The 24,048-nt window shown below is 45.0% G+C and overlaps 2 protein-coding genes across 4 annotated transcripts; both read right to left on the bottom strand.

Moving 5' to 3' along the window:
• Nucleotides 1–1,169: 1,169 nt before the first annotated feature.
• Nucleotides 1,170–9,106, bottom strand: LOC130360884 (hemoglobin heart muscle subunit alpha-type-like). 2 transcript variants are annotated; one of them, XM_056563429.1, is made up of 3 exons: nucleotides 8,992–9,106; nucleotides 4,377–4,581; nucleotides 1,170–1,353 (listed from the first exon to the last, which is right to left on the bottom strand). In XM_056563429.1, the coding sequence occupies exons 1-3, from the start codon at nucleotides 9,030–9,032 to the stop codon at nucleotides 1,231–1,233; spliced, it is 369 nt and encodes a 122-aa protein (XP_056419404.1). In that variant the 5' UTR covers nucleotides 9,033–9,106; the 3' UTR covers nucleotides 1,170–1,230. The 2 variants fall into 2 exon arrangements, with proteins under 2 accessions (XP_056419404.1, XP_056419403.1); XM_056563428.1 differs by lacking the exon at nucleotides 8,992–9,106 and adding an exon at nucleotides 6,523–6,805.
• A 5,884-nt stretch (nucleotides 9,107–14,990) lies between these two features.
• LOC130360885 (hemoglobin heart muscle subunit alpha-type-like) lies at nucleotides 14,991–22,478 on the bottom strand. 2 transcript variants are annotated; one of them, XM_056563431.1, is made up of 3 exons: nucleotides 22,416–22,478; nucleotides 15,518–15,722; nucleotides 14,991–15,144 (listed from the first exon to the last, which is right to left on the bottom strand). In XM_056563431.1, the coding sequence occupies exons 1-3, from the start codon at nucleotides 22,445–22,447 to the stop codon at nucleotides 15,022–15,024; spliced, it is 360 nt and encodes a 119-aa protein (XP_056419406.1). In that variant the 5' UTR covers nucleotides 22,448–22,478; the 3' UTR covers nucleotides 14,991–15,021. The 2 variants fall into 2 exon arrangements, with proteins under 2 accessions (XP_056419406.1, XP_056419405.1); XM_056563430.1 differs by lacking the exon at nucleotides 22,416–22,478 and adding an exon at nucleotides 19,654–19,943.
• Between the last annotated feature and the right edge of the window lie 1,570 nt (nucleotides 22,479–24,048).

Raw genomic sequence — 24,048 nt, forward strand, 5'->3', positions numbered from 1 at the left:
CTTCTATTAAAAAATCTTAATCATTCCTGTACTTATTAGCTGCTGAATACTACAGAAGAAATTCTTTTTTGGAATGCTCTGACAACATCACGAGCACAGTTCTCTCTGCTGACATTATTATAATAATGCTTTATTTATTGTGGTCCTTAGTGGGATTTGAACCCAAGTCCCCAGCACTGCAAGGCAGCAGTGCTAACCACTGAGCCACCATGCTGCCCTTAGCATACATTTGCTATGCATGGTTGCTAAAATGGACAGAGATGTCAGCAGAGAGCACTGTGCTCGTGATGTCATCAGTGTTCCAAAAAGAAAGGAATTTCCTCTGTAGCATTCAGCAGCTTATAAGTACTGGAAGGATTAAGATGTTTTAATAGCAGTAATTTACAAATATGTTGAACTTTCTGCCACCAGTTGATTTATAAGAAAAAAAGGTTTTCACCGGAGTACCCCTTTAAAACATGATTGGGGATTATATGCCAAGCAAGAATCGGCTCCACTTGAAGGAAATTCTGAGGTAGCATACAATCCCCAATCATGTTTTAAAGGGGTACTCTGGTGGAATTTTTTTTTTTTAAATCAACTGGTGATAGAAGTCATTTACAGATCTGTTCAACTTTATTAAAAACCATCTTTACTCTTCCAGTACTTTTTAGCAGCTGTATGCTACAGAGGAAATTCCTCTTTTTGAGTTTCTTTATTGTTTTGTCCACAGTCCTCCCTGCTGACCCCTGTCTGTATCAGGAACTGTCCAGAGCAGGAGAAAATCCCCATAGCAAACTTCTACTGCTCTTTACAGTTCCTGACATGGACATGTGTCAGCAGAGAGCACTGGACAAGGCAAAAAAAAAAATTTCCTCTGTAGCATACAGCTGCTAAAAATTACTGGAAGGTGAAAGATTTTTTTATAGGATAATTTACAAATCTAACTTTCTGGCATCAGTTAATTTAAAAAAATTAAAAGATTTCCATCGGAGTACCCCTTTAAGGCTGTTGGGAGTCAGCTGCCTTCAGTAGGTGGGTCTATAGAGAAAATTATTTGCCTTCTGGGAAGGAGCGACTTTGTATGTTCAGTAGAATTGTACTAATGGGATCAGATGTAACTCCCAATACAGGGACACCACATCCATTCACTGGAAAGAAGCAGAGAGAGTTCTTGAAATTTCTGCGGCTTAGTTTATTCAGACATTTCAAAAAATTTACACTCGATGAAGCCTCAGGTATTGTCCCAGCTCAGCTGGAGGTCAGGACACTGGCGACCTCACAGAAGTACTTGTCACAAGCCGCCCGGGTGTCCTCATTGAAGTCACTGGGGAAGGTCTCTCCGATGAGGTCTCGAATATCATCCAGCAGCCACTAGAAGAGACAAGAGTCCATGTTGTATTAGACAGAATTCCATCTATATAGGGCTTAAAGGGGTTATCCAGGAATTTTTTGTTTTGTTTTTTTATTATATATCAACTGGCTCCAGAAAGTTAAACATATTTGTAAATTACTTCTATTAAAAAATCTTAATCCTTTCAGTACTTATGAGTTGCTGAAGTTGAGTTGTACTTTTCTGACAAGTACTGAAAGGATTAAGATTTTTTAATAGAGGTGTGGTAGCCCTTGGGGTGGTGGTGTATGGTATCGGTATATGAGGGGTTAATGTTACCCCTATAGTTCGTGACGCCAGGCTGAGGGCTAGTATGCTGAATCAATGTTCCGGCCTATCGCAGCCCTTCCCAGTAACGATAGGTGCATGAAATGACTGAAGGTCCAAAAAGAGATTTAACTTGAACGTGAATAACTTTACTGAAGTGCTTGCAATATCCACGGCACAGTAACAGTCTCCTATAAACAGTCCTTAGGTTACTTAGTGACTGACAGTTGTTGCGGACCTTGAGTTAGTGATACAGTCTGAATTTAGGGAGAGATTTGCAGATCTGTCCGGATTTAGGGAGTTATTAGGTTCGGTGATGCTGCAGAGTGTTTGGGAATTGATACACTCTATAATTAGACTTGTTCAGCCATCGCCGCAAGGCTCGGGCCTAACTCAATGCGTCAGTTGCTGTACAGGTCTTGTTTGCCCAGGAACAAGAGAGCGAGAAGATGGCCGCCGCTCCCTTATATGGGCAGGGGGCGGAGCGAATCTGATTGGTCCGAACATCTGCCATTCACCATTACATGGTGTAATGGGATTGCTTACGTCACAGGGCCTCCAAAGGTCCTTAAGCTTAATACCATAGAGTTCACCTAGTCACATGACCCACAGGTCCTGCAACACTATGGAAACAAGTAATTAACCGTTTATTTACAAATCCATTACATTTACATTATTTCTACTAGTAGACCAGTGGTCTATATAAAGGTTAGAGGCGACAAGGGGTAAACTGGATGAAAGGGATCCCTAAGTCCTAGGGACTCTGGCTATGGGGACCCATACATAAATAGGTACTGTATAGAATGCGGTACCGGGACACCACAGAGGTAATCAGTTTACCTTTCTGGAGCCAGTTGATCTATAAAAAAAAATAAAAATAAAAAAAAAACTCATGGAATACCGCTTTAATGGACAGAGCAGGGCCTGATACACAGGACTAGAGATGAGCGAACTTACAGTAAATTCGATTCATCACGAACTTCTCGGCTCGGCAGTTGATGACTTTTCCTGCATAAATTAGTTCAGCCTTCAGGTGCTCCAGTGGGCTGGAAAAGGTGGATACAGTCCTAGGAAAGAGTCTCCTAGGACTGTATCCACCTTTTCCAGCCCACCGGAGCACCGGAAAGCTGAACTAATTTATGCAGGAAAAGTCATCAACTGCCGCGCCAAGAAGTTCGTGATGAATCGAATTTACTGTAAGTTCGCTCATCTCTACACAGGACAGCTAGGAGTCATGTGTTAAAGTAATGGCTGTCAAGATATTTGATAGTGGGCATCATGTGCCAAGAGCCCTTGTCGCCACAACTGTCCAAAATCTGATAGGACATGCTCTCCAATAAAACTAACATTATGATTGGATTACCAAAGGATATATGGGAAATTGGTCAATTGGGCACCATCGGACCTTATGGTAAGAAGACTATGGGGGTATACAGGGAATCTTGGCTATGATGGCAACCATTTCACAGCAGCAAAGAACTGTCAGGTAAAAGGTTCCTCTCTATGTATCACAGCAACTGAATTTAACCTTTTTCTAAAACATATATACTTTAATGATATGCCTTAAAATACGAATAACTAAAGCAAAGAAAATTAATAAACTATAATTAGTGACCTATAGGTGAATAAATAAGTCAAAAAACGGGAGACACAGGTCCTATTCATAAATGGGCAGCCCCCTATGAGAGAAGCAATGTACCACAAGCATCGATCACTAAGGATATATCAGTGGCCTAATTAGATACATTCTCATATATGTACAATGGTGCTGCTCATTACTTAGGACCTCTCCCCACACCACGTGAGAAAAGTGATAAGATAAATATTACAATTTGGTATCCGTTCCGACGCGTTTCCCCCCAACTTGTGGGGTTTCTCAAGGAACTAATGGGATACAATCATCAGTCATAAAAATCGTCTCTGGTGTTTTAGATTGTCTCTGATGCAATAGGTGCCAAAACTTGATTGACACCACTCTCAAGGCAGATAACTTATGGACAATGTATTGTACTGCATCTCCAAAGTAGAAACACGATCTTATGCCCGCCTTGTACCAACGATGGATACCTAGCGCCAAGATGAGCGCACTGTTTAAACACAGGCGGCCTGTGTTTAAACAGTGCGCTCATCTTGGCGCTAGGTATCCATCGTTGGTACAAGGCGGGCATAAGATCGTGTTTCTACTTTGGAGATGCAGTACAATACATTGTCCATAAGTTATCTGCCTTGAGAGTGGTGTCAATCAAGTTTTGGCACCTATTGCATCAGAGACAATCTAAAACACCAGAGACGATTTTTATGACTGATGATTGTATCCCATTAGTTCCTTGAGAAACCCCACAAGTTGGGGGGAAACGCGTCGGAACGGATACCAAATTGTAATATTTATCTTATCACTTTTCTCACGTGGTGTGGGGAGAGGTCCTAAGTAATGAGCAGCACCATTGTACATATATGAGAATGTATCTAATTAGGCCACTGATATATCCTTAGTGATCGATGCTTGTGGTACATTGCTTCTCTCATAGGGGGCTGCCCATTTATGAATAGGACCTGTGTCTCCCGTTTTTTGACTTATTTATTCACCTATAGGTCACTAATTATAGTTTATTAATTTTCTTTGCTTTAGTTATTCGTATTTTAAGGCATATCATTAAAGTATATATGTTTTAGAAAAAGGTTAAATTCAGTTGCTGTGATACATATGATGGCAACCACCAAGACCCTAGTGCCTCACCTTGATCTGTTCTTTGCTCAGTTTCAGCGTGTTGGTGTGCTGGTCTTGGAGCTTGGCCATGTGCTCTTTGAGGCTGTCCGCATGGTTTACTTCATTTACTAGTGCTTGGCAGTACTTTCCTCCATGAGTCTTCAGATCCTGAGAACCAGGAGTCAGGTCCATGTGACTAAAGTGGGACTTCAATTCCTCATGGTCCTTCAGGAGCCTGAGATACAAACATGGGGAGTCACATCAGTCCCGCACATTTATAGAGACGGCCGCACATCCACATTTATTCATTGATCTACTGCTCCTCAGTTTACAGGACATGAGGTCGGTCATGTGGTGGCCCAGTACGGTAGGTGTTCCCAGTGCTCCTGCTGTCCTGTCAGGCAGCCTCCAGAGTCCCCAAGGCCCCCTGCACACCCCCCCCCCTCCCTGCTAGTCTCCCCATATAAACCCTGGGTGGAGCTTCTCTCTTCTGCTGAGGTCCAGTGCAGTCACCTAGTGTGTGTCCAAAGTGTTGTAGCCACCATCAAGTCAAGAAATATAAAGTCACAGCTTTACGAGTCAAGTCAGTCCCTGTCATCTGTCAAGTCAGTGTGGTCTGCATTCAGTTGTCCAGTATACCTTCGGGTGGTTATAGGCTAAACCACGCCCTGGCACCACTAATACAAGGGGTTAATGCCATCTGCCCTACACCACATAGTCACTTCTACAATCTGATCAAGATCTTTCACTTCTCAGCTGCCTCATTCAGCCAAAGGCTGTCCAGGCATGCTGGGAGTTGTAGTTTTGCAACAGCTGGAGGCACCCTGGTTGGGGAAAAACTGCTAAAGGTATAGTGCTACATGATGACCACCACCACTACACCACCAGCATCCACAGGGGGAGCCACCCAGTCACTAGGCAACTGCTGCCAGACCAAGTTACTTATTACCCCACCCATGAGGAACCCAGTCAAGTTTGACATTACCAGCTAATGGATAACAAGGACAAAGCAGAACCCTAGAATAGAGTTCAAAAGGTTAGGAATTAGGTCTGCACTCTATTGTAGTTTAAAGGAGATCTGCGAAAATAGAATTTCCCCCTAACCACAGGATAGGTGATATAAGTAGCTGATTGTGGGGGGTTTGGGGGCCCCCCAGCTATCAGCTACTTACATCACCTATTCTTTGGGGGAGGGGGGGGGGATTTTCGGAGGAGATCCTTTAAAACTACAAGGGACCCCATGCTCAGTGAAGACCATATGCTGCAGCCGTCACACGTTCCATTCATTCCTATGGAAGCACTGAAGAGACCGGAGTACAGCTCTCAGGAATCAGCACAGGTGTCCTCTACCATTACACACACCTGACTTGGAGTACTGGGGGTCCTGTCCCAGTGATTGCAGGGGGCCCCAGCAGAGTACTCCTTTAAGACCCTTCATTACTTCTAGACACCCCCCCAGTCCAATCATACAATGTAATGGCTGACAGGATAGAGGTCTGTGAACCTTCAGACAACAAGGGTCTCCATGTGGTCATCCGTCCTCTCACCAAGTATATACACAGTGCAGAAATAGGTAAGTACAACCACCACATGGAGAATGCACCAACAGACTGGAGAACCAGCTCCACCATGGAAATCCTTATCACTAATGGACATCACTGGAGGAGGCACCAGATTCATAGCATGTGGTGGTTTTTGTCTAGGACCAAAGCCATAGACTTATTTTAGCCTCATTCATAGAATCTCAGTCCTCCCCAAGACTAAACACTACGACCACTACGTGGGCCATTATTGGCCAAACAGATATAGCAGAGCCAAGGTTGTCATTTGGTTCAAGTCATGACACTAAGCTACAGGGTTATACACAGGGCTCAAGTCCTGAAGGAACACAAGGGAACTGCATTCCTGCACTTTTTCCACAGCAGGAACACCATTCCCATTAGCAAGAGTCCTGCAGGAGCAGCCCTTGAGTGGAAATCTAGGGCGAGTTCCCACACTTTATATCAGGACTTGACCCCTAGTTATACATTAACCAATCAAACTAGCCAAAACAGACCTAGTAGTGACTCAGCTCTGCTATATCTGCACATAACATCAATAATCAGAAATATACAAATAAAAGATTTTAGTCCTAAACTCCCAAACCTAAACCCTCCCCCCAGTGAAGTCTTCTCACCTGGTGATGGCCTCAGATCCAATGTCCTCCTTCTTCTCTGCTACTTTGGCCATCACAGCAGACAACAAAGCCTTCTCCCCTTCTGATAGCCCCATCCTGCCTGATACTGAGACCCTACTGATGCCCCCAGACTCTATGAGCCCCTTTATATAGGTAGTAATGGGGGAGGATCATGTGACCAGCGCACCTGGGATCATACAGGATCCCCCCATAACCCGGCCTGGCTGACATCTCCCGGGACCGGAGTCTGGACATGACCATTAGATAACCAGCGAGGGGTCATGTGATGTCCTGTCATACAAGTGCGCGGCGGAGACACTCGATTGCCTTCAATAATCACCAAACGTACAATTTTGTTGTTTTTTTTGCAATCATGAAATTGTGGACATGTGACCTCGTACGTGATGTAATGCGATTTGAATGGCACATTCCGTATCACGTTAGGCTGCGTTCACACGGTGCTGCAGAAAACTGGAGAATTGTGAGGCAGTTTGGTAATAATTTTGACAATTGGCCAAGATTTAACCGCACTGTGTGAACGCGCCCTAAAGGTTCTGCATGAAATCCTGTACAGTGACCCCCTCGACCTATGATGGCCCCGACATACGATCATTTCAGCATACGATCACTCTCAGAGGCCATCGCAGGGTGAAGGCAGCATCAATATACGATGCTTTTGTATGTCGGGGCCATCGCATAAACGGCTATCCGGCAGCTCAGACTACTTCTGCTGCCCCCGGATAGCCGTTTACGGTGCCCCGTGTGGTCCGCTGACGATCACTTACCTGTCCTCGGGGCTCCGGCGCGTCCTCTTCGGGATCCCCTGCATCGTCGGCGCTCTCCATGGTCGTCATCACGTCGCTGTGCACGCCGTCCCGTCATCTAATAGGAGCGGTGTGCGTAGCGACGTGATGGCAGCGACGGAGTGTGCGGATGCTGGGGAAGCAGAGGCCTTGCCGGAGCGTCGGGGACACCTCGGGGATGCGGCGACAGCGATGGACGGCGACATCCAGGGCAGCGGTGACGAGCGGTGACGGTCTGGAGCGGCGGGGACAGGTGAGTACAACTTCCTCTAACAGTGGTCTTCAACCTGCGGACCTCCAGATGTCGCAAAACTACAACACCCAGCATGCCCGGACAGCCAACGGCTGTCCGGGCATGCTGGGTGTTGTAGTTTTGCAACATCTGGAGGTCCGCAGGTTGTAGACCACTGTCCTATACTTTACATTGCACGGATCCCTCAACATGCGATGGTTTCAACAAACGATGGTCCATTTGGAACGGATTACCATCGTATGTTGAGGGACCACTGTATATTTGATGTTATAATGTGGGAGATCAAATACACAAAACATCCAGGAATATATTTATATTTTTAATTATTATTATTATTATTAATATACCGGTATATATATTTTTTTAAATCAGATATCAAATGTAATCTTTATGTTATCAGGATTTAACACAATCGCAATGAAGTTTTAATCTTTTAACTTCAAAACCCTGGCTCCTCCCCCTAAATCACATGACAGGGTTAGGGTAGGTTCACACTAGGTTAGTGCTCCAGCTAGTCACATCCATCAGCCTCCCACCGAAAACAGGAGGCTGTACACTGATATTAGGGGCAGCGGACCCCATTGATTTCTATGGCCCTGTTGAGGCACCTTGTTGCCCATAGCAACCAATCAGATCGCTTCTTTCATTTTGCAGAGGCCTTGTTAAAACTGAAAGAAGCGATCCGATTGGTTGCTATGGGTAACTTTTCCTCTGGACAGGTTCTGATTAATCCCCCCCCCCCCCCCCCCCATATTGACTCCGTTTGGGATGCACTATTTTCAGAGGACTCAAAAGTGCAGACGTGACTCAGCACGACCATAGAAATCAATGGGGTCCGCCGCTCCTCAGTGTACATGGGCCTCCCGCTTATGGTGGGATGCTGACGGATATGATTAAGTGGAGCCCTAACACAGTGTGAACGTACACTTAGAAGTGCGGTGAGGCTCGGGCTACACAGCTACTTCAAGTCTCAAATTTGCGCAATTTGTGATTTTTCGTTACTATGATATTTGCAAAACGCAACTAAATCCCAGACAGGTTACAATCGCCAACGCTTTACATTGCAAAGTCACGTGAGACTTGTGACCGAGCAGCTGGATGTTAATAAGATTGTCGTGTCTTGATTACGTTGTGTCGCAACATGACCTCTTTTGTAATAACTAGGTGCAGTGTCGCAACGTGACTACAATTTTCATGCTGCACAACCAAGGTCTCTGTTGCTTGCATTAAAAAAAATCTCACTAAATGTACTTCATATGCACATTTCTTTTTATTGAAAATACTTGCGTAAAATAAAATACATCACTAAATTTTACAAGGTGTGAACTTAGCCTTACTGTAATTTGTCACCCAGCTTTCCTATGCCGACAAATGGTAAATTCTCTTAGTTATTTTATTTCAGTGTTTACCAACCCGGGTGTCTCAAGCTGTTGCAAAACTACAACTCCCCACATGCTAAGCAGCAGATATCATGGTCTGGGCAGTGGATGGGAGACCTACAGCAATTCCCAGAGCAGGGTTACTGGGAGAGTAGTGGATGCATGAAAAAGTCTTCCTGCAAATACAGTGAAGGAATTTAAGCATGCATGGGATAGGTGTACGGCCATCCTTCATATAAGATAGAGCCAGAGAGTATTGAGAATATTGGGCAGACTAGATGGGCCAAATGGTTTTTATATACCGACACATTTTATGTTTAACTATTGAATACAAAGGGGGACACGAAGTATAACCCTATAATATTATACACTGCTCAAAATAATAAAGGGAACACTAAGATAACACATCCTATATCTGAATGAATGAACTAATTGTATGAAATACTTTCGTCTTTACATAGTTGAATGCGCTGACAACAAAATCACACAAAAACTATCAATGGAAATCAAATGTATGAACCCATGGAGGTCTGGATATGGAGTCACCCTCAAAATCACAGTGGAAAACCTCACTACAGGCTGATCCAACTTTATGTTATGTCCTTAAAACAAGTCCAAATGAGGCTCAGTAGTGTGTGTGGCCTCCACGTGCCCGTATGACCTCCCTACAACGCCTGGGCATGCTCCTGATGAGGTGGAGGATGGTCTCCTGAGGGATGTCCTCCCAGACCTGGACTAAAGCATCCGCCAACTCCTGGACAGTCTGTGGTGGATGGAGCGAGAGGTCCCAGATGTGCTCAATCGGATTCAGGGGAACGGACAGGCCAGTCCATAGCATCAATGTCTTCCTCTTGTAGGAACTGCTGACACACTCCAGCCACATGAGGTCTAGCATTGTCTTGTATTAGGAGGAACTCAGGGCCAACCGCACCAGCATATGGTCTCACAAGGGGTCTGAGGATCTCATCTCGGTACCTAATGGCAGTCAGGCTACCTCCGGCAAGCACATGGAGAGCTGTGCAGCCCCCCAAAGAAATGCCACCCCACACCATTACTGACCCACCGCCAAACTGGTCATGTTGGAGGATGTTACAGGCAGCAGAATGTTCTCCACGGCGTCTCCAGACTCTGTCACGTCTGTCACATGTGCTCAGGGTGAACCTGCTTTCATCTGTGAAGAGCACAGGGCGCCAGTGGCAAATTTACCAATCTTGGTGTTCTCTGGCAAATGCCAAACATCCTGCACAGTGTTGGGCTGTAAGCACAACCCCCACCTGTGGACATTGGGCTTTCATAGAGTCTGTTTCTGACCGTTTGAGTGGACACATGCACATTTGTGGCCTGCTGGAGGTCATTTTGCAGGGCTCTGGCAGTGCTCCTCCTTGCGGTCCTGCTGCTGGGTTGTTGCCCTCCTCCACGTCTCCTGATGTATTGGCCTGTCTCCTGGTAGCGCTTCCATGCTCTGGACACTACGCTGACAGACACAGCAAACCTTCTTGCCACATCTCGCATTGATGTGCCATCCTGGATGAGCTGCACTACCTGAGCCACTTGTGTGGGTTGTAGACTCCGTCTCATGCTACCACTAGAGTGAAAGCACCGCCAGCATTCAAAAGTGACCAAAACATCAGCTAGGAAGCATAGGAACTGAGAAATTGTCTGTGGTCATCACCTGCAGAACCACTCCTTTATTGGTGGTGTCTTGCTAATTGCCTATAATTTCCACCTGTTGTCTGTTCCATGTGAAATTGATTGTCCGTGTTCTTCCTGAGTGGACAGTGGGATTTCACACAAGTGTCAGTGACTTTGAGTTACATTGTGTTGTGTAAGTGTTCCTTTGAGCAGTGTACAGTGTGTCTATTTTCTTTGAGAAGACCACCCCCATAGGATACCATGTGTACAATGTATAGACTGGATACAACTGTGAAAACTACTAGTAGTGTGAACAGTGACCTCCCTCCGCTCAGATCTGTAACGTAAGACGTGAGGGGCTCAGTTATTCTTGTAGACCGGACATTTCTTGCTGTCACCATTTTTCTCAGGATGTTTTCAGGACATTTATTCTTTCATTCGTTGGAGTTTTCGTGTCCTTTCTTCTTCAGATCATCTTGCTGCAAGTTATCTACGAGCTGAGTGCCCAATGTTGCCCAATTTCCCTACCTAAACCTTGTGGGAGAGGAAAACCAACAATGGCGCTCGTCCTCATATCTCGTCCTCTGCTCTGTCTGTTCACGTGACCGGCGCAGTCATCTCACCGCAACTGACCCCAAGAGTGCAGGAGTAGTTTAGGATGTAGCATTCATTATTGTATATACAGGGAGATATTTTCCTCCGTCCGGCGTCCATGCTGTGTGTTCTAAATAGATGAGATCAACTCTACAATGCCGAGAAAAAAAACTTTATGCCATAAAAGAAAACCCAGAGGGAGCACTCACATTATGGAGATAACTACAAGTGGTATCTTTATACAACAGTGCAGTACATATGCTCCATAGATGCGGGATGCCAAGAGACAAGGTCGGCCCGTGGACTCTCAGCGCCCCACATTTATGGAGAATATTCACCGCACCATTGTACAAATAAAATATATAAGATACCACTTGAAGACGTTCTCCTAAGGGGGCGTTCACATATTACTAGGTGCAGGTTGCCCGCTCCAAGTTATGCTACCAATTATTTAAATGGGTCCACAGACAGTCCGCTATAGTGTCAGATTTTCAGACTGTCTGCTGACCCATTTAAAGGGGTACTCCACCCCTAGATATCTTATCCCCTATTGAAAGGATAGGGGGATAAGATGTCAGATCGCGGGGATCCCGCCGCTGGGGACCCCCAGGATCTCAGCTGCAGCTCCCACCTGTTGTGGCTTCCGGCAGCGCTGGAGGCTCTCATCCCGATTCCCAACGCCTCACGACCACGGTGACGTGAGATCTTGACATCACAATTTCCCCCCCTCTCAATGCAAGTCTATGCCATAGACTTGCATTGAGGGGCCGGGTGTTACGTCCCACAGGGGCAGAGTCGTGACGTCACCGTATTCGGGAGCCGAAGCCTCCAGCATTTCCAGAAGCCGCAACTGGTGAGTGCTGCAGCCGAGATCCCAGGGTTCCCCAGCAACGGGACCTCGCGATCTGACATCTTATCCCCTATTCCTTTCGATAGGGGATAAGATGTCTAGGGACGGAGTACCCCTTTAAATCAATGGTAGTGTAACTCATCAGGTTTCCTGCAGCAGGAAACTCGCTACTAGCATGTGAATTCACCCTTACCGTGAGTGCTCCCTCCGTTTCTCTTTATTGCATAAGATGGACTGTCTTCACTAAGGGGTTGAGCATGGGAAGATTTACACCAGTGGTCCCGCTTACAAGTTCTGCTGCTGTTGCTAATATGCACCTGGAGAAATTATATTGGGAACTATGGCAGTACCGGCCGCTGTTTTCTTATTACATCTTTGCTAACACTGTTTGTTATTGGAAAAGAGGGGAGAAGCTTATACTTTTATATAAAGAAATTTTTGTTAATCTTTTAGTTACAAATACTGAAGACTTATGTTTAGCTCTAACATTGATCAGCATTTTCTGTGATCTACTTCTCTGGTCTGATAGAAGGCAGACCAGAGATAAAGGTGGAGATTTATCACAACCTGTGTAAAGGAAGAATGGCGCAGTTACCTGTAGCAACCAGATGTTATTTTTATTAAACCTAAAATATAAAAGCAGAAATTTGATTGGTTGCTAGAGGCCACTGCACAATACCTTCCTATACACATGTTTCGTCTCCCCCAGAGAAAGACAGCGCTGTAGTGGAGAGTATGGGAGCGGAGGGGCACATGACAGGGGGAGACTGGGCTGGACACATGACAGGGATGTTACGTAAGGGGAGGCGTTAGGAGGGGGTCAGTCGGCACAAGCCAACGGGATTTGGAGGCAGGAGTGGCAATTTTGGTGGGAGGCTGGAGACAGTACTCAGCCTGGTGAAGGATTCTCGGTGGGCATGGACCCCAGGGAGAGGATTGGGCCTCTGAAATTGTGTCCCTGGGTCTGTTGCCTTATGGCTAGGGGCAAATGTAGGAGGCTTGGCACATTGGTTCACTTGGGGTTAAAGAGGGGATGTTGCCTCCAGATCTTTCTTCCGCTGTAGGGTGGTTATGTTGTATGGTTTTTGGATGATGTTCCAACATGTTATGACAATGTTTAAATTGTTAAATATGGGCTGCTGTGGCCTTTTGTACCACTAACCGGTGTCAGTCATTATTGGGAGTTCTGGGGTTGGGCAAAAAGGTAAACAGCTAAGATATCCCCTAGTCAAGTGAATGGGGCTCCAACAGCAATCTTGGTACATCAGCCCACAGATTGATGCGGTGTACACCCCTGTAATACTTCAGATGCAGTGATAATTAGTGATGAGTGGCATAGGCCATATTCAAAATTGTGATATTTCGCGAATATATGGACGAAAATGTGTCATATTTGCATATTGTTTTTTCCACATATTCGAAAATATATGCGCATATTTGCGAATATTGAGCCCTCCCTTCTTTAATGGTATAGGGAACTGTGACTGGTGCATTAACTGATTTTTTGCCCATTGTGGTCTATGGGATCTCACAGCATGTAAAACAGTTAGATAAGCAGGACTGTCTCGGCAGCACAGTGGATGGGAGACCACCACTGGTGTGAGTCCTGGGGTGGGACAGAGTGTTAGTGATTTGGTTTAACTTTACTGGAAAAGCAGCTGAGTTGCCCATAGCAACCAGATTGCTTCCTTTATTTTTCACAAGGCCTCTGCAAAAAGAAGCGATCTGATTGGTTGCTATGGGCAACTCAGAAACTTTTCCTCTGGACAGATTTTGATAAATCTCCTATGGGGGAGATTCATCAAAACCAATGTAGAAAAAGAGTTGTGCAGTTGCCCATAGCAACCAGATTGCTTCTTTCATTTTGCAGAGGCCTTGTGAAAAATAAAAGGAAGCAATCTGATGAGTTGCCCATAGCAACCAAGCAGCTTTTCCAGGAAAGTAAAATTAAACCACAACACTGTCCCACCCCAGGACTTGAACCCATGGTGGTCTCCCATCCACTGTGCTGCCGAGACAGTCCTGCTTATGTTACTGTTCTACATGACGTGAGATCCCATCGACCACAATGGGCCTAAAATCACAGAGTTAATGCACCAGTCATAGATTCCTGATCATGCACACGGCACCCCATCTGTAATCAGTCCCCGGAGCGTGTTCGCTCTGGGTCTGATTACAGTTGACCGCAGGGCTGGTGGCATGTGACGTCACGCTCCGCCCCTCAATGCAAGCCTACGGGAGGGGGCATGATAGCCATCACGCCCCCTCCCATAGGCTTGCATTGAGGGGCGGAGCGTGACGTCACATGGGGCGGAGGCGTGATGTCACACGCCGCCGGCCCTGTGGTAGACCATAATCAGACCCGAGCGAACGTGCTCTGGGGACTGATTACAGACTGGGTGCCGCGTGCATGATCACGGGCGTCCCCAGCTGCGGGACTCCCGCGATCAGGCATCTTATCCCCTATCCTTTGGATAGGGGATAAGATGTGTAAGCACCGGACTACCCCTTTTAAAAAAAGGGAGGACTCAATATTCGCAACTATGTGCATAAATTTTTGCATATGCGGAAAAAAAATGAATATTCGTAATTCCGAATATATAGTGCTATATTCGTAATATTCGCAAATATGTGATATTTGTTAAAATTCGAATTGGGAATATTTGCGAGCAACACTAGTGATAATTATCACAGCATTTGAAGAGTTAATGGCAGACAGTGGGATCACTGAGGTCCGCCACTGTCCAGAAGATCCCAGTCGCTATATTAAGAAAAAAAAACTTTACATATGTTAGCTACATTATATAAAAAAAATGTTTAAAACCACAGGTACACTAACTATGCATAACATTTGCTATTACAATATACAGTAGGACCCAACAGTCTAATTTGTATAAATAACATTATTAGAGACATTTTGAAGGTTTCCATCTGTTTATTTAGACATTTCTAGATTACACTCGATGAAGCCTCAGGTATTGTCCCAGCTCAGCTGGAGGTCAGGACACTGGCGACCTCACAGAAGTACTTGTCACAAGCCACCCGGGTGTCCTCATTGAAGTCACTGGGGAAGGTCTCTCCGATGAGGTCTCGAATATCATCCAGCAGCCACTAGAAGAGACAAGAGTCCATGTTGTATTAGACCTGATCACAACTATATAGTATACAAGTCAGGACCTGGTCCCTCTGTCCATTAAAGAGGACAACTAAAGTAGGAGAGAAGTGTTCAGTAATGGAGTCATAGTACCAGGTATCCTGACCACCATTACTCTATAGTGTCATTGGGCATCATGTGACTGTACAGAGTCTGATAGGAAATGTTCTCAGATAACACTGATCCATTATGGCCGGATTACCAAAGGCCTATGGGAAAAGTCATCAACTGAACCAAGTATGGAGAGAACTGCCCCATTGTGAGAAGACAAGGTAGGGTATACAGGGAATCTTGGCTATGACGGCAACCACCAAGACCCTAGTGCCTCACCTTGATCTGTTCTTTGCTCAGTTTCAGCGTGTTGGTGTGCTGGTCTTGGAGCTTGGCCATGTGCTCTTTGAGGCTGTCCGCATGGTTTACTTCATTTACTAGTGCTTGGCAGTACTTTCCTCCATGAGTCTTCAGATCCTGAGAACCAGGAGTCAGGTCCATGTGACTAAAGTGGGACTTCAATTCATCATGGTCCTTCAGGAGCCTGAGATACAAACATGGGGAATCACATCAGTCCCGCACATTTATAGAGACGGCCGCACATCCACATTTATTCATTGATCTACTGCTCCTCAGTTTACAGGACATGAGGTCGGTCACTATTACAATCGGATCCAGATCTTCTCTTACTTCTCAGCCGCCTCAGTCAGTTGGGTTCTGAACCTAAATGTATAGAGCTACATGGTGATCACCACCGCTACACCACCAGCATCCACAGGGGGAGCCACCCAGACCAAATTACTCATTACCCCACCAATGAGGAACCCAGTCAAGTTTGACATTAACAGCTAATGGATAACAAGGACATAAAGCAGAACCCTTATATAGTTCAAAAGGTTGTACATTAGGTCTGCACCATTTTGTAGTTTAAAAAAAGATCTCTGGCAAACACTTTCCCCTTACCACAGGATAGGGGTTAAGTAGCTGTTCGCAGGGAGTCCAGCCAATGGGACCCCCCCAATCCCCAGGACAGGACCCCAGTGCTCAGTGAGGAGCAAGTGGCATCTACCTGTTGACAACATGCGCTCATGATTAAGCGCATCAGGGTCCCATCCTGGTGAATGCAGGGGCCCCCCCAACGGAGTACGCCAAGACCCCCCCCCCCCCCCCCCAATCCAATCATACTATGTAATGGCTGACAGTGTCCCCACAGGATAAAGGTCTGGAAGCCTTCAGACAATAAGGGTCTCCATGTTGTCATCCTTCCTCTCACCAAGTATATACACAGCGCAGAAATAGGTAAGTACAACCACCACATGGAGAATGCACCAACAGACTGGAGAACCAGCTCCACCATGGAAATCCTTATCACTAATGGACATCACTGGAGGCACCAGTCATATATAGGGGAGATTTTCTAAAACCTGTGTCAAGGTAAAGATGACCAGTTGCCCATAGCAACCAGATTGCTTCTTAAATTTTTTCAGAAGCTTATTAAAAAAAATGTAAGTAGCGATCTGATTGGTTGCTATGGACAACCAGTCATCTCTTCCTCCGCACTTGTTTTGGTAAGTCTCCCCATCATGTGGTGGTTTTTGTCTGAAACCAAAGCCATAGACTTATTTATAGAATCTCAATCCTCCTCCCCCTGATAACATAAGACTAAACACAACAACCACTACATGGGCCATTATTAGCCAGACCTACAGATGTAGCAGAGCCAAGGAGGTCATTTGGTTTAAATCATGACATTAAGCTACAGTTATACATTAAAGGGGTACTCCGCCCCTGGTATCTTATCCCCTATCCAAAGGATAGGGGATAAGATGTTCGATCGCTGCGGTGCCGCTGCTGGGGACCCCGGGGATCACTGCTGCGGCACCCCGCTATCATTACTGCGCAGAGCGAGTTCGCTCTGTGCATAATGACGAGCGATACAGGGGCCGGAGCAGCGTGACGTCATGGCTCCGCCCCTAATGACGTCACGGCCCGTACCCTTAATGCAAGTCTATGGCAGAGGGAGTGACGACCGCCACGCCCCCTCCCATAGACTTGTATTGACGGGGATGGGCTGTGACATCATGAGGGGCAGAGCCGTGACGTAACGATGCTCCGGCCGAACTCGCTCTGCGCAGTAATGATAGCGGGGTGCTGCAGCAGCGATCCCCGGGTCCCCAGCAGCGGGACCCTGGCGATCTGACATCTTATCCCCTATCCTTTGGATAGGGGACAAGATGTCTAGGGGCGGAGTACCCCTTTAAAGGTACTCCGCTGCTCATTGTTCCAAACAAACTGTTCCAAACACTGGAGCCGGGAGCTCATGATGTCACAGCCCCACCCCCTCAATACAAGTCTATGGGAGGGGGCATGACAGCCATCACACCCCCTCCCATAGACTTGCATTGAGGGGGTGGGGTGTGACATCATGGGGGCAGGGCTATGACATCACAAGCTCCCAGCACCAACATGCAGAACAGTTTGTTCCAAACACTGAGCAGCAGAGTACCCCTTTAAGGTCTCTACATCACAGGTCACCTCCTTGGGCCCTGGCTGAACTGTATAGACTTTACCAACTGTCTACCCTCAGGAAAGCTACTATTTTCCATAATTTGGCATCTTAGTCTTTAGTGCCCCCCATGCCTAGCCCAGGAGCCAGCGGTATATCTTCAGGTGGTTTTAAGCTATACCACACCCTGGCATCACAAATACAAGGAGTTAAAGGGGTACTCCAATGGAACATTTCTTTCATCAACTGGTGCCAGAAAGTTAAACAGATTTGTAAATTACTTCTATTAAAAAAAATCGTAATCCTTCCAGTACTTATTAGCTGCAGAATACTACAGGGGAAATTCTCTTTTTGGAACACAGAGCTCTCTGCTGACATTGTCCATAGTAGGAGAAAATCCCCATAGCAAACATATGCTGCTCTGGACAGTCCCTAAAATGGACAGAGATGTCAGCAGAGAGCTCTGTGTTCCAAAAAGAATAGAATTTCCTCTGTAGTATTCCACAGCTAATAAGTACTGGAAGTATTAAGATTTTTTAATATAAGTAATTTACAAGTCTGTTTAACTTTCTGGCACCAGTTGATTTAAAAAAAAAATTTCCACCAGAGTACCCCTTAACGACGCAGGACATATTTACGTCCTGCTCCCGCATTATGAAGTGGGATCGCACCGCGATCCCACGTCGGTCCTGGCACTCATCAACAGCCGGGACCCGCGGCTAATACCACACATCGCCGATCGCGGCGATGTGCGGTATTAGCCCTTTAGAAGCGGCGGTCAAAGCTGACCGCTGCTTCTAAAGTGAAAGTGACCTGGCTGCTCAGTTGGGCTGTTCGGGACCGCCGCGGTGAAATCGCGGCGTCCCGAACAGCTTACAGGACACTGGGAGGGCCCTTACCTGCCTCCTCGGTGTCCGATCGACAAGTGACTGCTCCGTGCCTGAGATCCAGGCAGGAGCAGTCAAGCGCCGATAACGCTAAGCACAGGCGTGTTCATACACGCCAGTGATCAGCATAGGAGATCAGTGTGTGCAGTGTTATGGGTCCCTATGGGACCCATAACACTGCAAAAAAAAAAAAAAAAATGTAAAAAATAAATAAAAAAATAAAAATAAATAAAAAAGTGTTAAAGGTCATTTAACCCCTTCCCTAATAAAAGTTTGAATCACCCCCCTTTTCCCATAAAAAAAATAAAGTGTAAAAATATAAAAACAAATGTGGTATCGCCGCGTTTGTAAATGTCCAAACTATAAAAATATATAATGAATCAAACCGCACGGTCAATGGCGTATGCGCAAAAAAATTCTAGAGTCAAAAACAGTGTTTTTGGTCACTTTATACCATTTAAAATAAATAAATAAATAAATAGTGATCAAAACAAAGATACCGATAAAAACTTCAGATCACGGCGCAAAAAAATGAGTCCTAATACCGCTCTGTAGGTGAAAAAAAAATGAAAAAAAGTTATAGGGGTCAGAAGATGACAATTTTAAATGTATTAATTTTCCTGCATGTAGTTATGATTTTTTTCCAGAAGTGCAACAAAATCAAACCTATATAAGTAGGGGATCATTTTAATCGTATGGACCTACAGAATAATGATAAGGTGTAATTTACACTGCATAGAAACAGGAGCCCCCAAAACTGCATTTTTTCTTCAATTTTGTCGCACAATGATTTTTTTTTCACATTTCACCGTGAATTTTTGGGTAAAATGACTGATGTCACTGGAAAGTAGAATTGGTGACGCAAAAAAATAGGCCATAATATGGATTTTTAGGTGGAAAATTTAGAGGGTTATGATTTTTTAAAAAGGTGAGAAGGAAAAAACAAAAGTCCAAAAACTGAAAAACCCTGAGTCCTTAAGGGGTTAATGCCATCTGCCCTCATCACACCCCACTACCACATAATCAAATATAGGGACAAAAGATTTTAGTCCTAAACCCTCCCCCCAGTGAAGTCTTCTCACCTGGTGATGGCCTCAGATCCAATGTCCTCCTTCTTCTCTGCTACTTTGGCCATCACAGCAGACAACAAAGCCTTCTCCCCTTCTGATAGCCCCATCCTGCCTGATACTGAGACCCTACTGATGCCCCCAGACTCTATGAGCCCCTTTATATAGGTAGTAATGGGGGAGGGTCATGTGACCAGCGCACCTGGGATCATACAGGATCCCCCCCATAACCCGGCCTGGCTGACATCTCCCGGGACCGGAGTCTGGACATGACCATTAGATAACCAGCGAGTGGTCATGTGATGTCATACAAGTGCGCGGCGGAGACACTACATTTCCTGCAACAATTCCCAAATATACAACCGTGTTAAATAGAACTTGTGGACATGTGACCTGGTACCTGTCATGCAATGCGATTTACGCGGCACATTCCATATTGCGTATTAGGCTGCGTTCACGCAATGCTGCAGAAAACCGGAGAATTGTGATGCAGTTTTGTGATATTTTATGACAATCATCCGAGATTTGACCGCACCGTATGATCGCGCCCTAAGAGCCGGGGTCCACACTGCGTTACTGCGCCGAAATCAGGATGCCAATGTCTACTTTTAATGGGAACAGCGGACCCCGTTCACTTCTATGGTCACATATTCTCTATTACAGTGGTCTTCAACCTGCGGACCTCCAGATATTGCAAAACTACAACTCCCAGCATGCCCGGACAGCCGTTGGCTGTCCGGGCATGCTGGTAGTTGTAGTTTTGCAACATTTGGAGGTCCGCAGGTTGGAGACCACTGCTCTATTATGACTGGTAGAGATGAGCGAACTTACAGTAAATTTGATTCGTCACGAACTTCTCGGCTCGGCAGTTGATGACTTTTCCTGCATAAATTAGTTCAGCTATCAGGTGCTCCCGTGAGCTGGAAAAGGTGGATACAGTCTTAGGAGACTCTTTCCTAGGAATTTATCCACCTTTTCCAGCCCACCGGAGCACCGGAAAGCTGAACTAATTTACACAAGAAAAGTCATCAACTGCCGAGCCGAGAAGTTCGTGACGAATCGAATTTACTGTAAGTTCGCTCATCTCTAATGACTGGGACTGCACTTTAAAGGGGTACTCTGGTGGAAAACTTTTTTTTTTTTAAATCAACTGGTGCCAGAAAGTTAAACAGATTTGTAAATTACTTCTATTAAAAAATCTTAATCCTTCCTGTACTTATTAGCTGCTGAATACTACAGAGGAAATTCTTTTCTTTTTGGAATGCTGTCTGATGACATCACAAGCACAGTGCTCTTTGCTGAAGTTATAATAATAAGTCTTTATTTATTGTTGTCCTTAGTGGGATTTGAACCCAAGGCCCCAGCATTGCTAACCACTAAGCCACCATGCTGCCCTTAGCATATATTTGCTATGTATGGCTGCTAAAATGGACAGAGATGTCAGCAGAGAGCACTGTGCTAGTGATGTCATTAGTGTTCCAAAAAGAAAGGAATTTCCTCTGTAGCATTCAGCAGCTAATAAGTACTGGAAGGATTAAGATTTTTTTTAATAGAAGTAATTTACAAATATGTTTAACTTTCTGGCACCAGTTGATTTAAAAGAAAAAAGGTTTTCACCGGAGTACCCCTTTAAACAGATTTGTAAATTACTTCTATAAAAAAAATCTTAATCCTTCCAGTACTTATTAGCTGCTGAATACTACAGAGGAAATTCTTTTCTTTTTGGAACACTGTGCTCTCTGCTGAATCACGAGCACAGTGCTCTCTGCTGACATCTCTGTCCATTTTAGGAACTGTCCAGAGCAGCATATGTTTGCTATGGGGATTTTCTCCTACTCTGGACAGTTCTTAAAATGGACAGAGATGTCAGCAGAGAGCACTGTGCTCGTGATTCAGCAGAGAGCACTGTGTTCCAAAAAGAAAAGAATTTCCTCTGTAGTATTCAGCAGCTAATAAGTACTGGAAGGATTAAGATTTTTTTTATAGAAGCAATTTACACATCTGTTTAACTTTCTGGCACCAGTTGATTTAAAAAAAAAATTATAATTTCCACCGGAGTACCCCTTTACATATAGTGCATATGTCCCGAACTAGGTGACTCTATTTAGCCATAGCGGTAAATGGGGCCCGCTGCTCCCGTTAACAGTATATGTTGGCATTCAGTTTTCGGAAGGACGCCGACAGATACAATTAAAGGGGTCAGAACGGAGTCACTGGGGGAGATTTACCAAAATCTGTCCAGAGGAAAAGTTGCCCAGTTGCCCATAGCAACCAATGAAATCGCTGCTTTCATTTTTAACAAGGCCTCTGCAAAATGAAAGAGGCAATTGGATTGGTTGCTATGGGCAACTGGGCAACATTTCCATCACATGACCCCTCGCTGGTTATCTAATGGTCATGTCCAGACTCCGGTCCCGGGAGATGTCAGCCAGGCCGGGTTATGGGGGGGGATCCTGTATGATCCCAGGTGCGCTGGTCACATGATCCTCCCCCATTACTACCTATATAAAGGGGCTCATAGAGTCTGGGGGCATCAGTAGGGTCTCAGTATCAGGCAGGATGGGGCTATCAGAAGGGGAGAAGGCTTTGTTGTCTGCTGTGATGGCCAAAGTAGCAGAGAAGAAGGAGGACATTGGATCTGAGGCCATCACCAGGTGAGAAGACTTCACTGGGGGGAGGGTTTGGGAGTTTAGGACTAAAATCTTTTGTGCCATATTTCTGATTATTGATGTTATGTGCAGATATAGCAGAGCTCAGTGGGGGAGACTTATCAAAACCTGTGCAGAGGAAGAGTGGTGCAGTTGCCCATAGCAACCAATCAGATTGCTTCTTTCGTTTTCCACAGGCCTCTAAAGAGGCCTGTGGAAAACGAAAGAAGCAATCTGGTTGCTATGGGCAACTGCCCCACTCTTCCTCTGCACAGGTTTTGATAAATCTCCCCCAGTATCACTATTAGGTCTGTATTGATGGGTTGATGTATGATATTGTAGCTTATGGAGCATCATGACTTTACCCAAATGCCAATCTTGTCTCTGCTGCCCCTGTAAGGGCGCGTTCAGCCGTCTGTCCCGTGTTTTTCCTTTTTTCCTTGTCTTAGGTTTTGTTGCTTGTACGTGGACTCCAAATGGCTGTAAAATCCCATTGTCATTGGAATTATTTTACAATCCTCTCACATCTGTCTGCACTCGCTTCGGTTTTTATTTTTATGGGAGAAGAATGTGCATGAAATGGATACAGTAAACTTAACACTGAAGTCTATGGACAATGGATGAGCCTTTAACCCCTAAATGACCATGGATGTAAATGTATGTCCTGGTTTGGTGGTTCTTCATGCACCAGGATGTACTTGTACGTCCTGTATGACTGCGAGCATCGGAGCTATCAGCAGCCGGGGCCCTGCTGGTAATGGCTGACATATGCGATCGCACGGATGTCTGCCATTAACCCCTCAGATGCAATGATCTGTACAGATCGTGGCAATGCACATGATAAAACAATGATTGGACCGCCCGCGGCTATCCGATCATCTGTAATGGCGGTCGGAGGTCCCCTCACCGGCCTCCATCCGTCTACTGCTCTGGTCTGAAATTGAGCAGAGCAGAAGATGACCAATAATACTGATCAGTGCTGTGTCCTATGCATAGTACTGAACAGTATTAGCAATCAAATGATTGCTATAGATAGTCCCCTATGGGGACATAAAGAGTGTTTAAACAAAAAAAAAATTTGAAAAAATATAAATTGAAGAATCTCTTCCCAATAAAAAAATAAATAAAATTGTCTGCTTTTTCCCATTTTACCCCAAAAAGCGTAACTTTTTTTTTAATAAACATATTTGGTATTGCCGCATGCATAAATGTCCGAACAATCAAAATATGGTAATGATCCTGAACAGTGTAAACATAAAAAAATGTAAAAGTCCAAAAATGCTTATGTCATCTTTTAATAAAATTTTTTTTTATATATGCAAATGTGGTATCAATAAAGTACAGATGATGCAAAAAATGAGCCCTCATACCGCCCTATATATGGAAAAAATTAGTTATATGTGGTCAAAATAGGGCGATTTTAGATTACTGATTTTGTACAAAATGTTTTTTGTTAAGCAGTACAAAAAATATAATTATCTAGCCATGGGTATCATTTTAATCGTATTGACTAACCGAATAAAGATCACATGTCATTTCTACCATAAAGTGTACAGTGTGAAAACAAAACCCTCCAATGCTCAAAATTGTGGTTTTCATTTAAATTTCCTCCCTAAAAATATATTTTTGGGTTCGCTGAACATTTTAAGGTAAAATGAGAGGTTTCATTACAAAGTACAATTGGTCACGCAAAAAACAAGCCCTTATATGGGTCTGTGGATGGAAATATAAGTTATGGCTTATAGAAGGCGAGGAGGAAAAA

This window comes from Hyla sarda, chromosome 3, assembly GCF_029499605.1.
Source record: "Hyla sarda isolate aHylSar1 chromosome 3, aHylSar1.hap1, whole genome shotgun sequence".
NCBI classification, from domain to species: domain Eukaryota; kingdom Metazoa; phylum Chordata; class Amphibia; order Anura; family Hylidae; genus Hyla; species Hyla sarda.

Excerpts from the sequence above, each read along its gene's own strand:
- LOC130360884 (XM_056563428.1), bottom strand. The coding sequence starts at position 6,617 with ATGGGGCTATCAGAAGGGGAGAAGGCTTTGTTGTCTGCTGTGATGGCC. Across the intron at positions 4,582-6,522 it reads GGATCTGAGGCCATCACCAG|GCTCCTGAAGGACCATGAGG; the intron begins GTGAGAAGACTT and ends TTTGTATCTCAG. Across the intron at positions 1,354-4,376 it reads TGAGCAAAGAACAGATCAAG|TGGCTGCTGGATGATATTCG; the intron begins GTGAGGCACTAG and ends TGTCTCTTCTAG.
- LOC130360885 (XM_056563430.1), bottom strand. The coding sequence starts at position 19,748 with ATGGGGCTATCAGAAGGGGAGAAGGCTTTGTTGTCTGCTGTGATGGCC. Across the intron at positions 15,723-19,653 it reads GGATCTGAGGCCATCACCAG|GCTCCTGAAGGACCATGATG; the intron begins GTGAGAAGACTT and ends TTTGTATCTCAG. Across the intron at positions 15,145-15,517 it reads TGAGCAAAGAACAGATCAAG|TGGCTGCTGGATGATATTCG; the intron begins GTGAGGCACTAG and ends TGTCTCTTCTAG.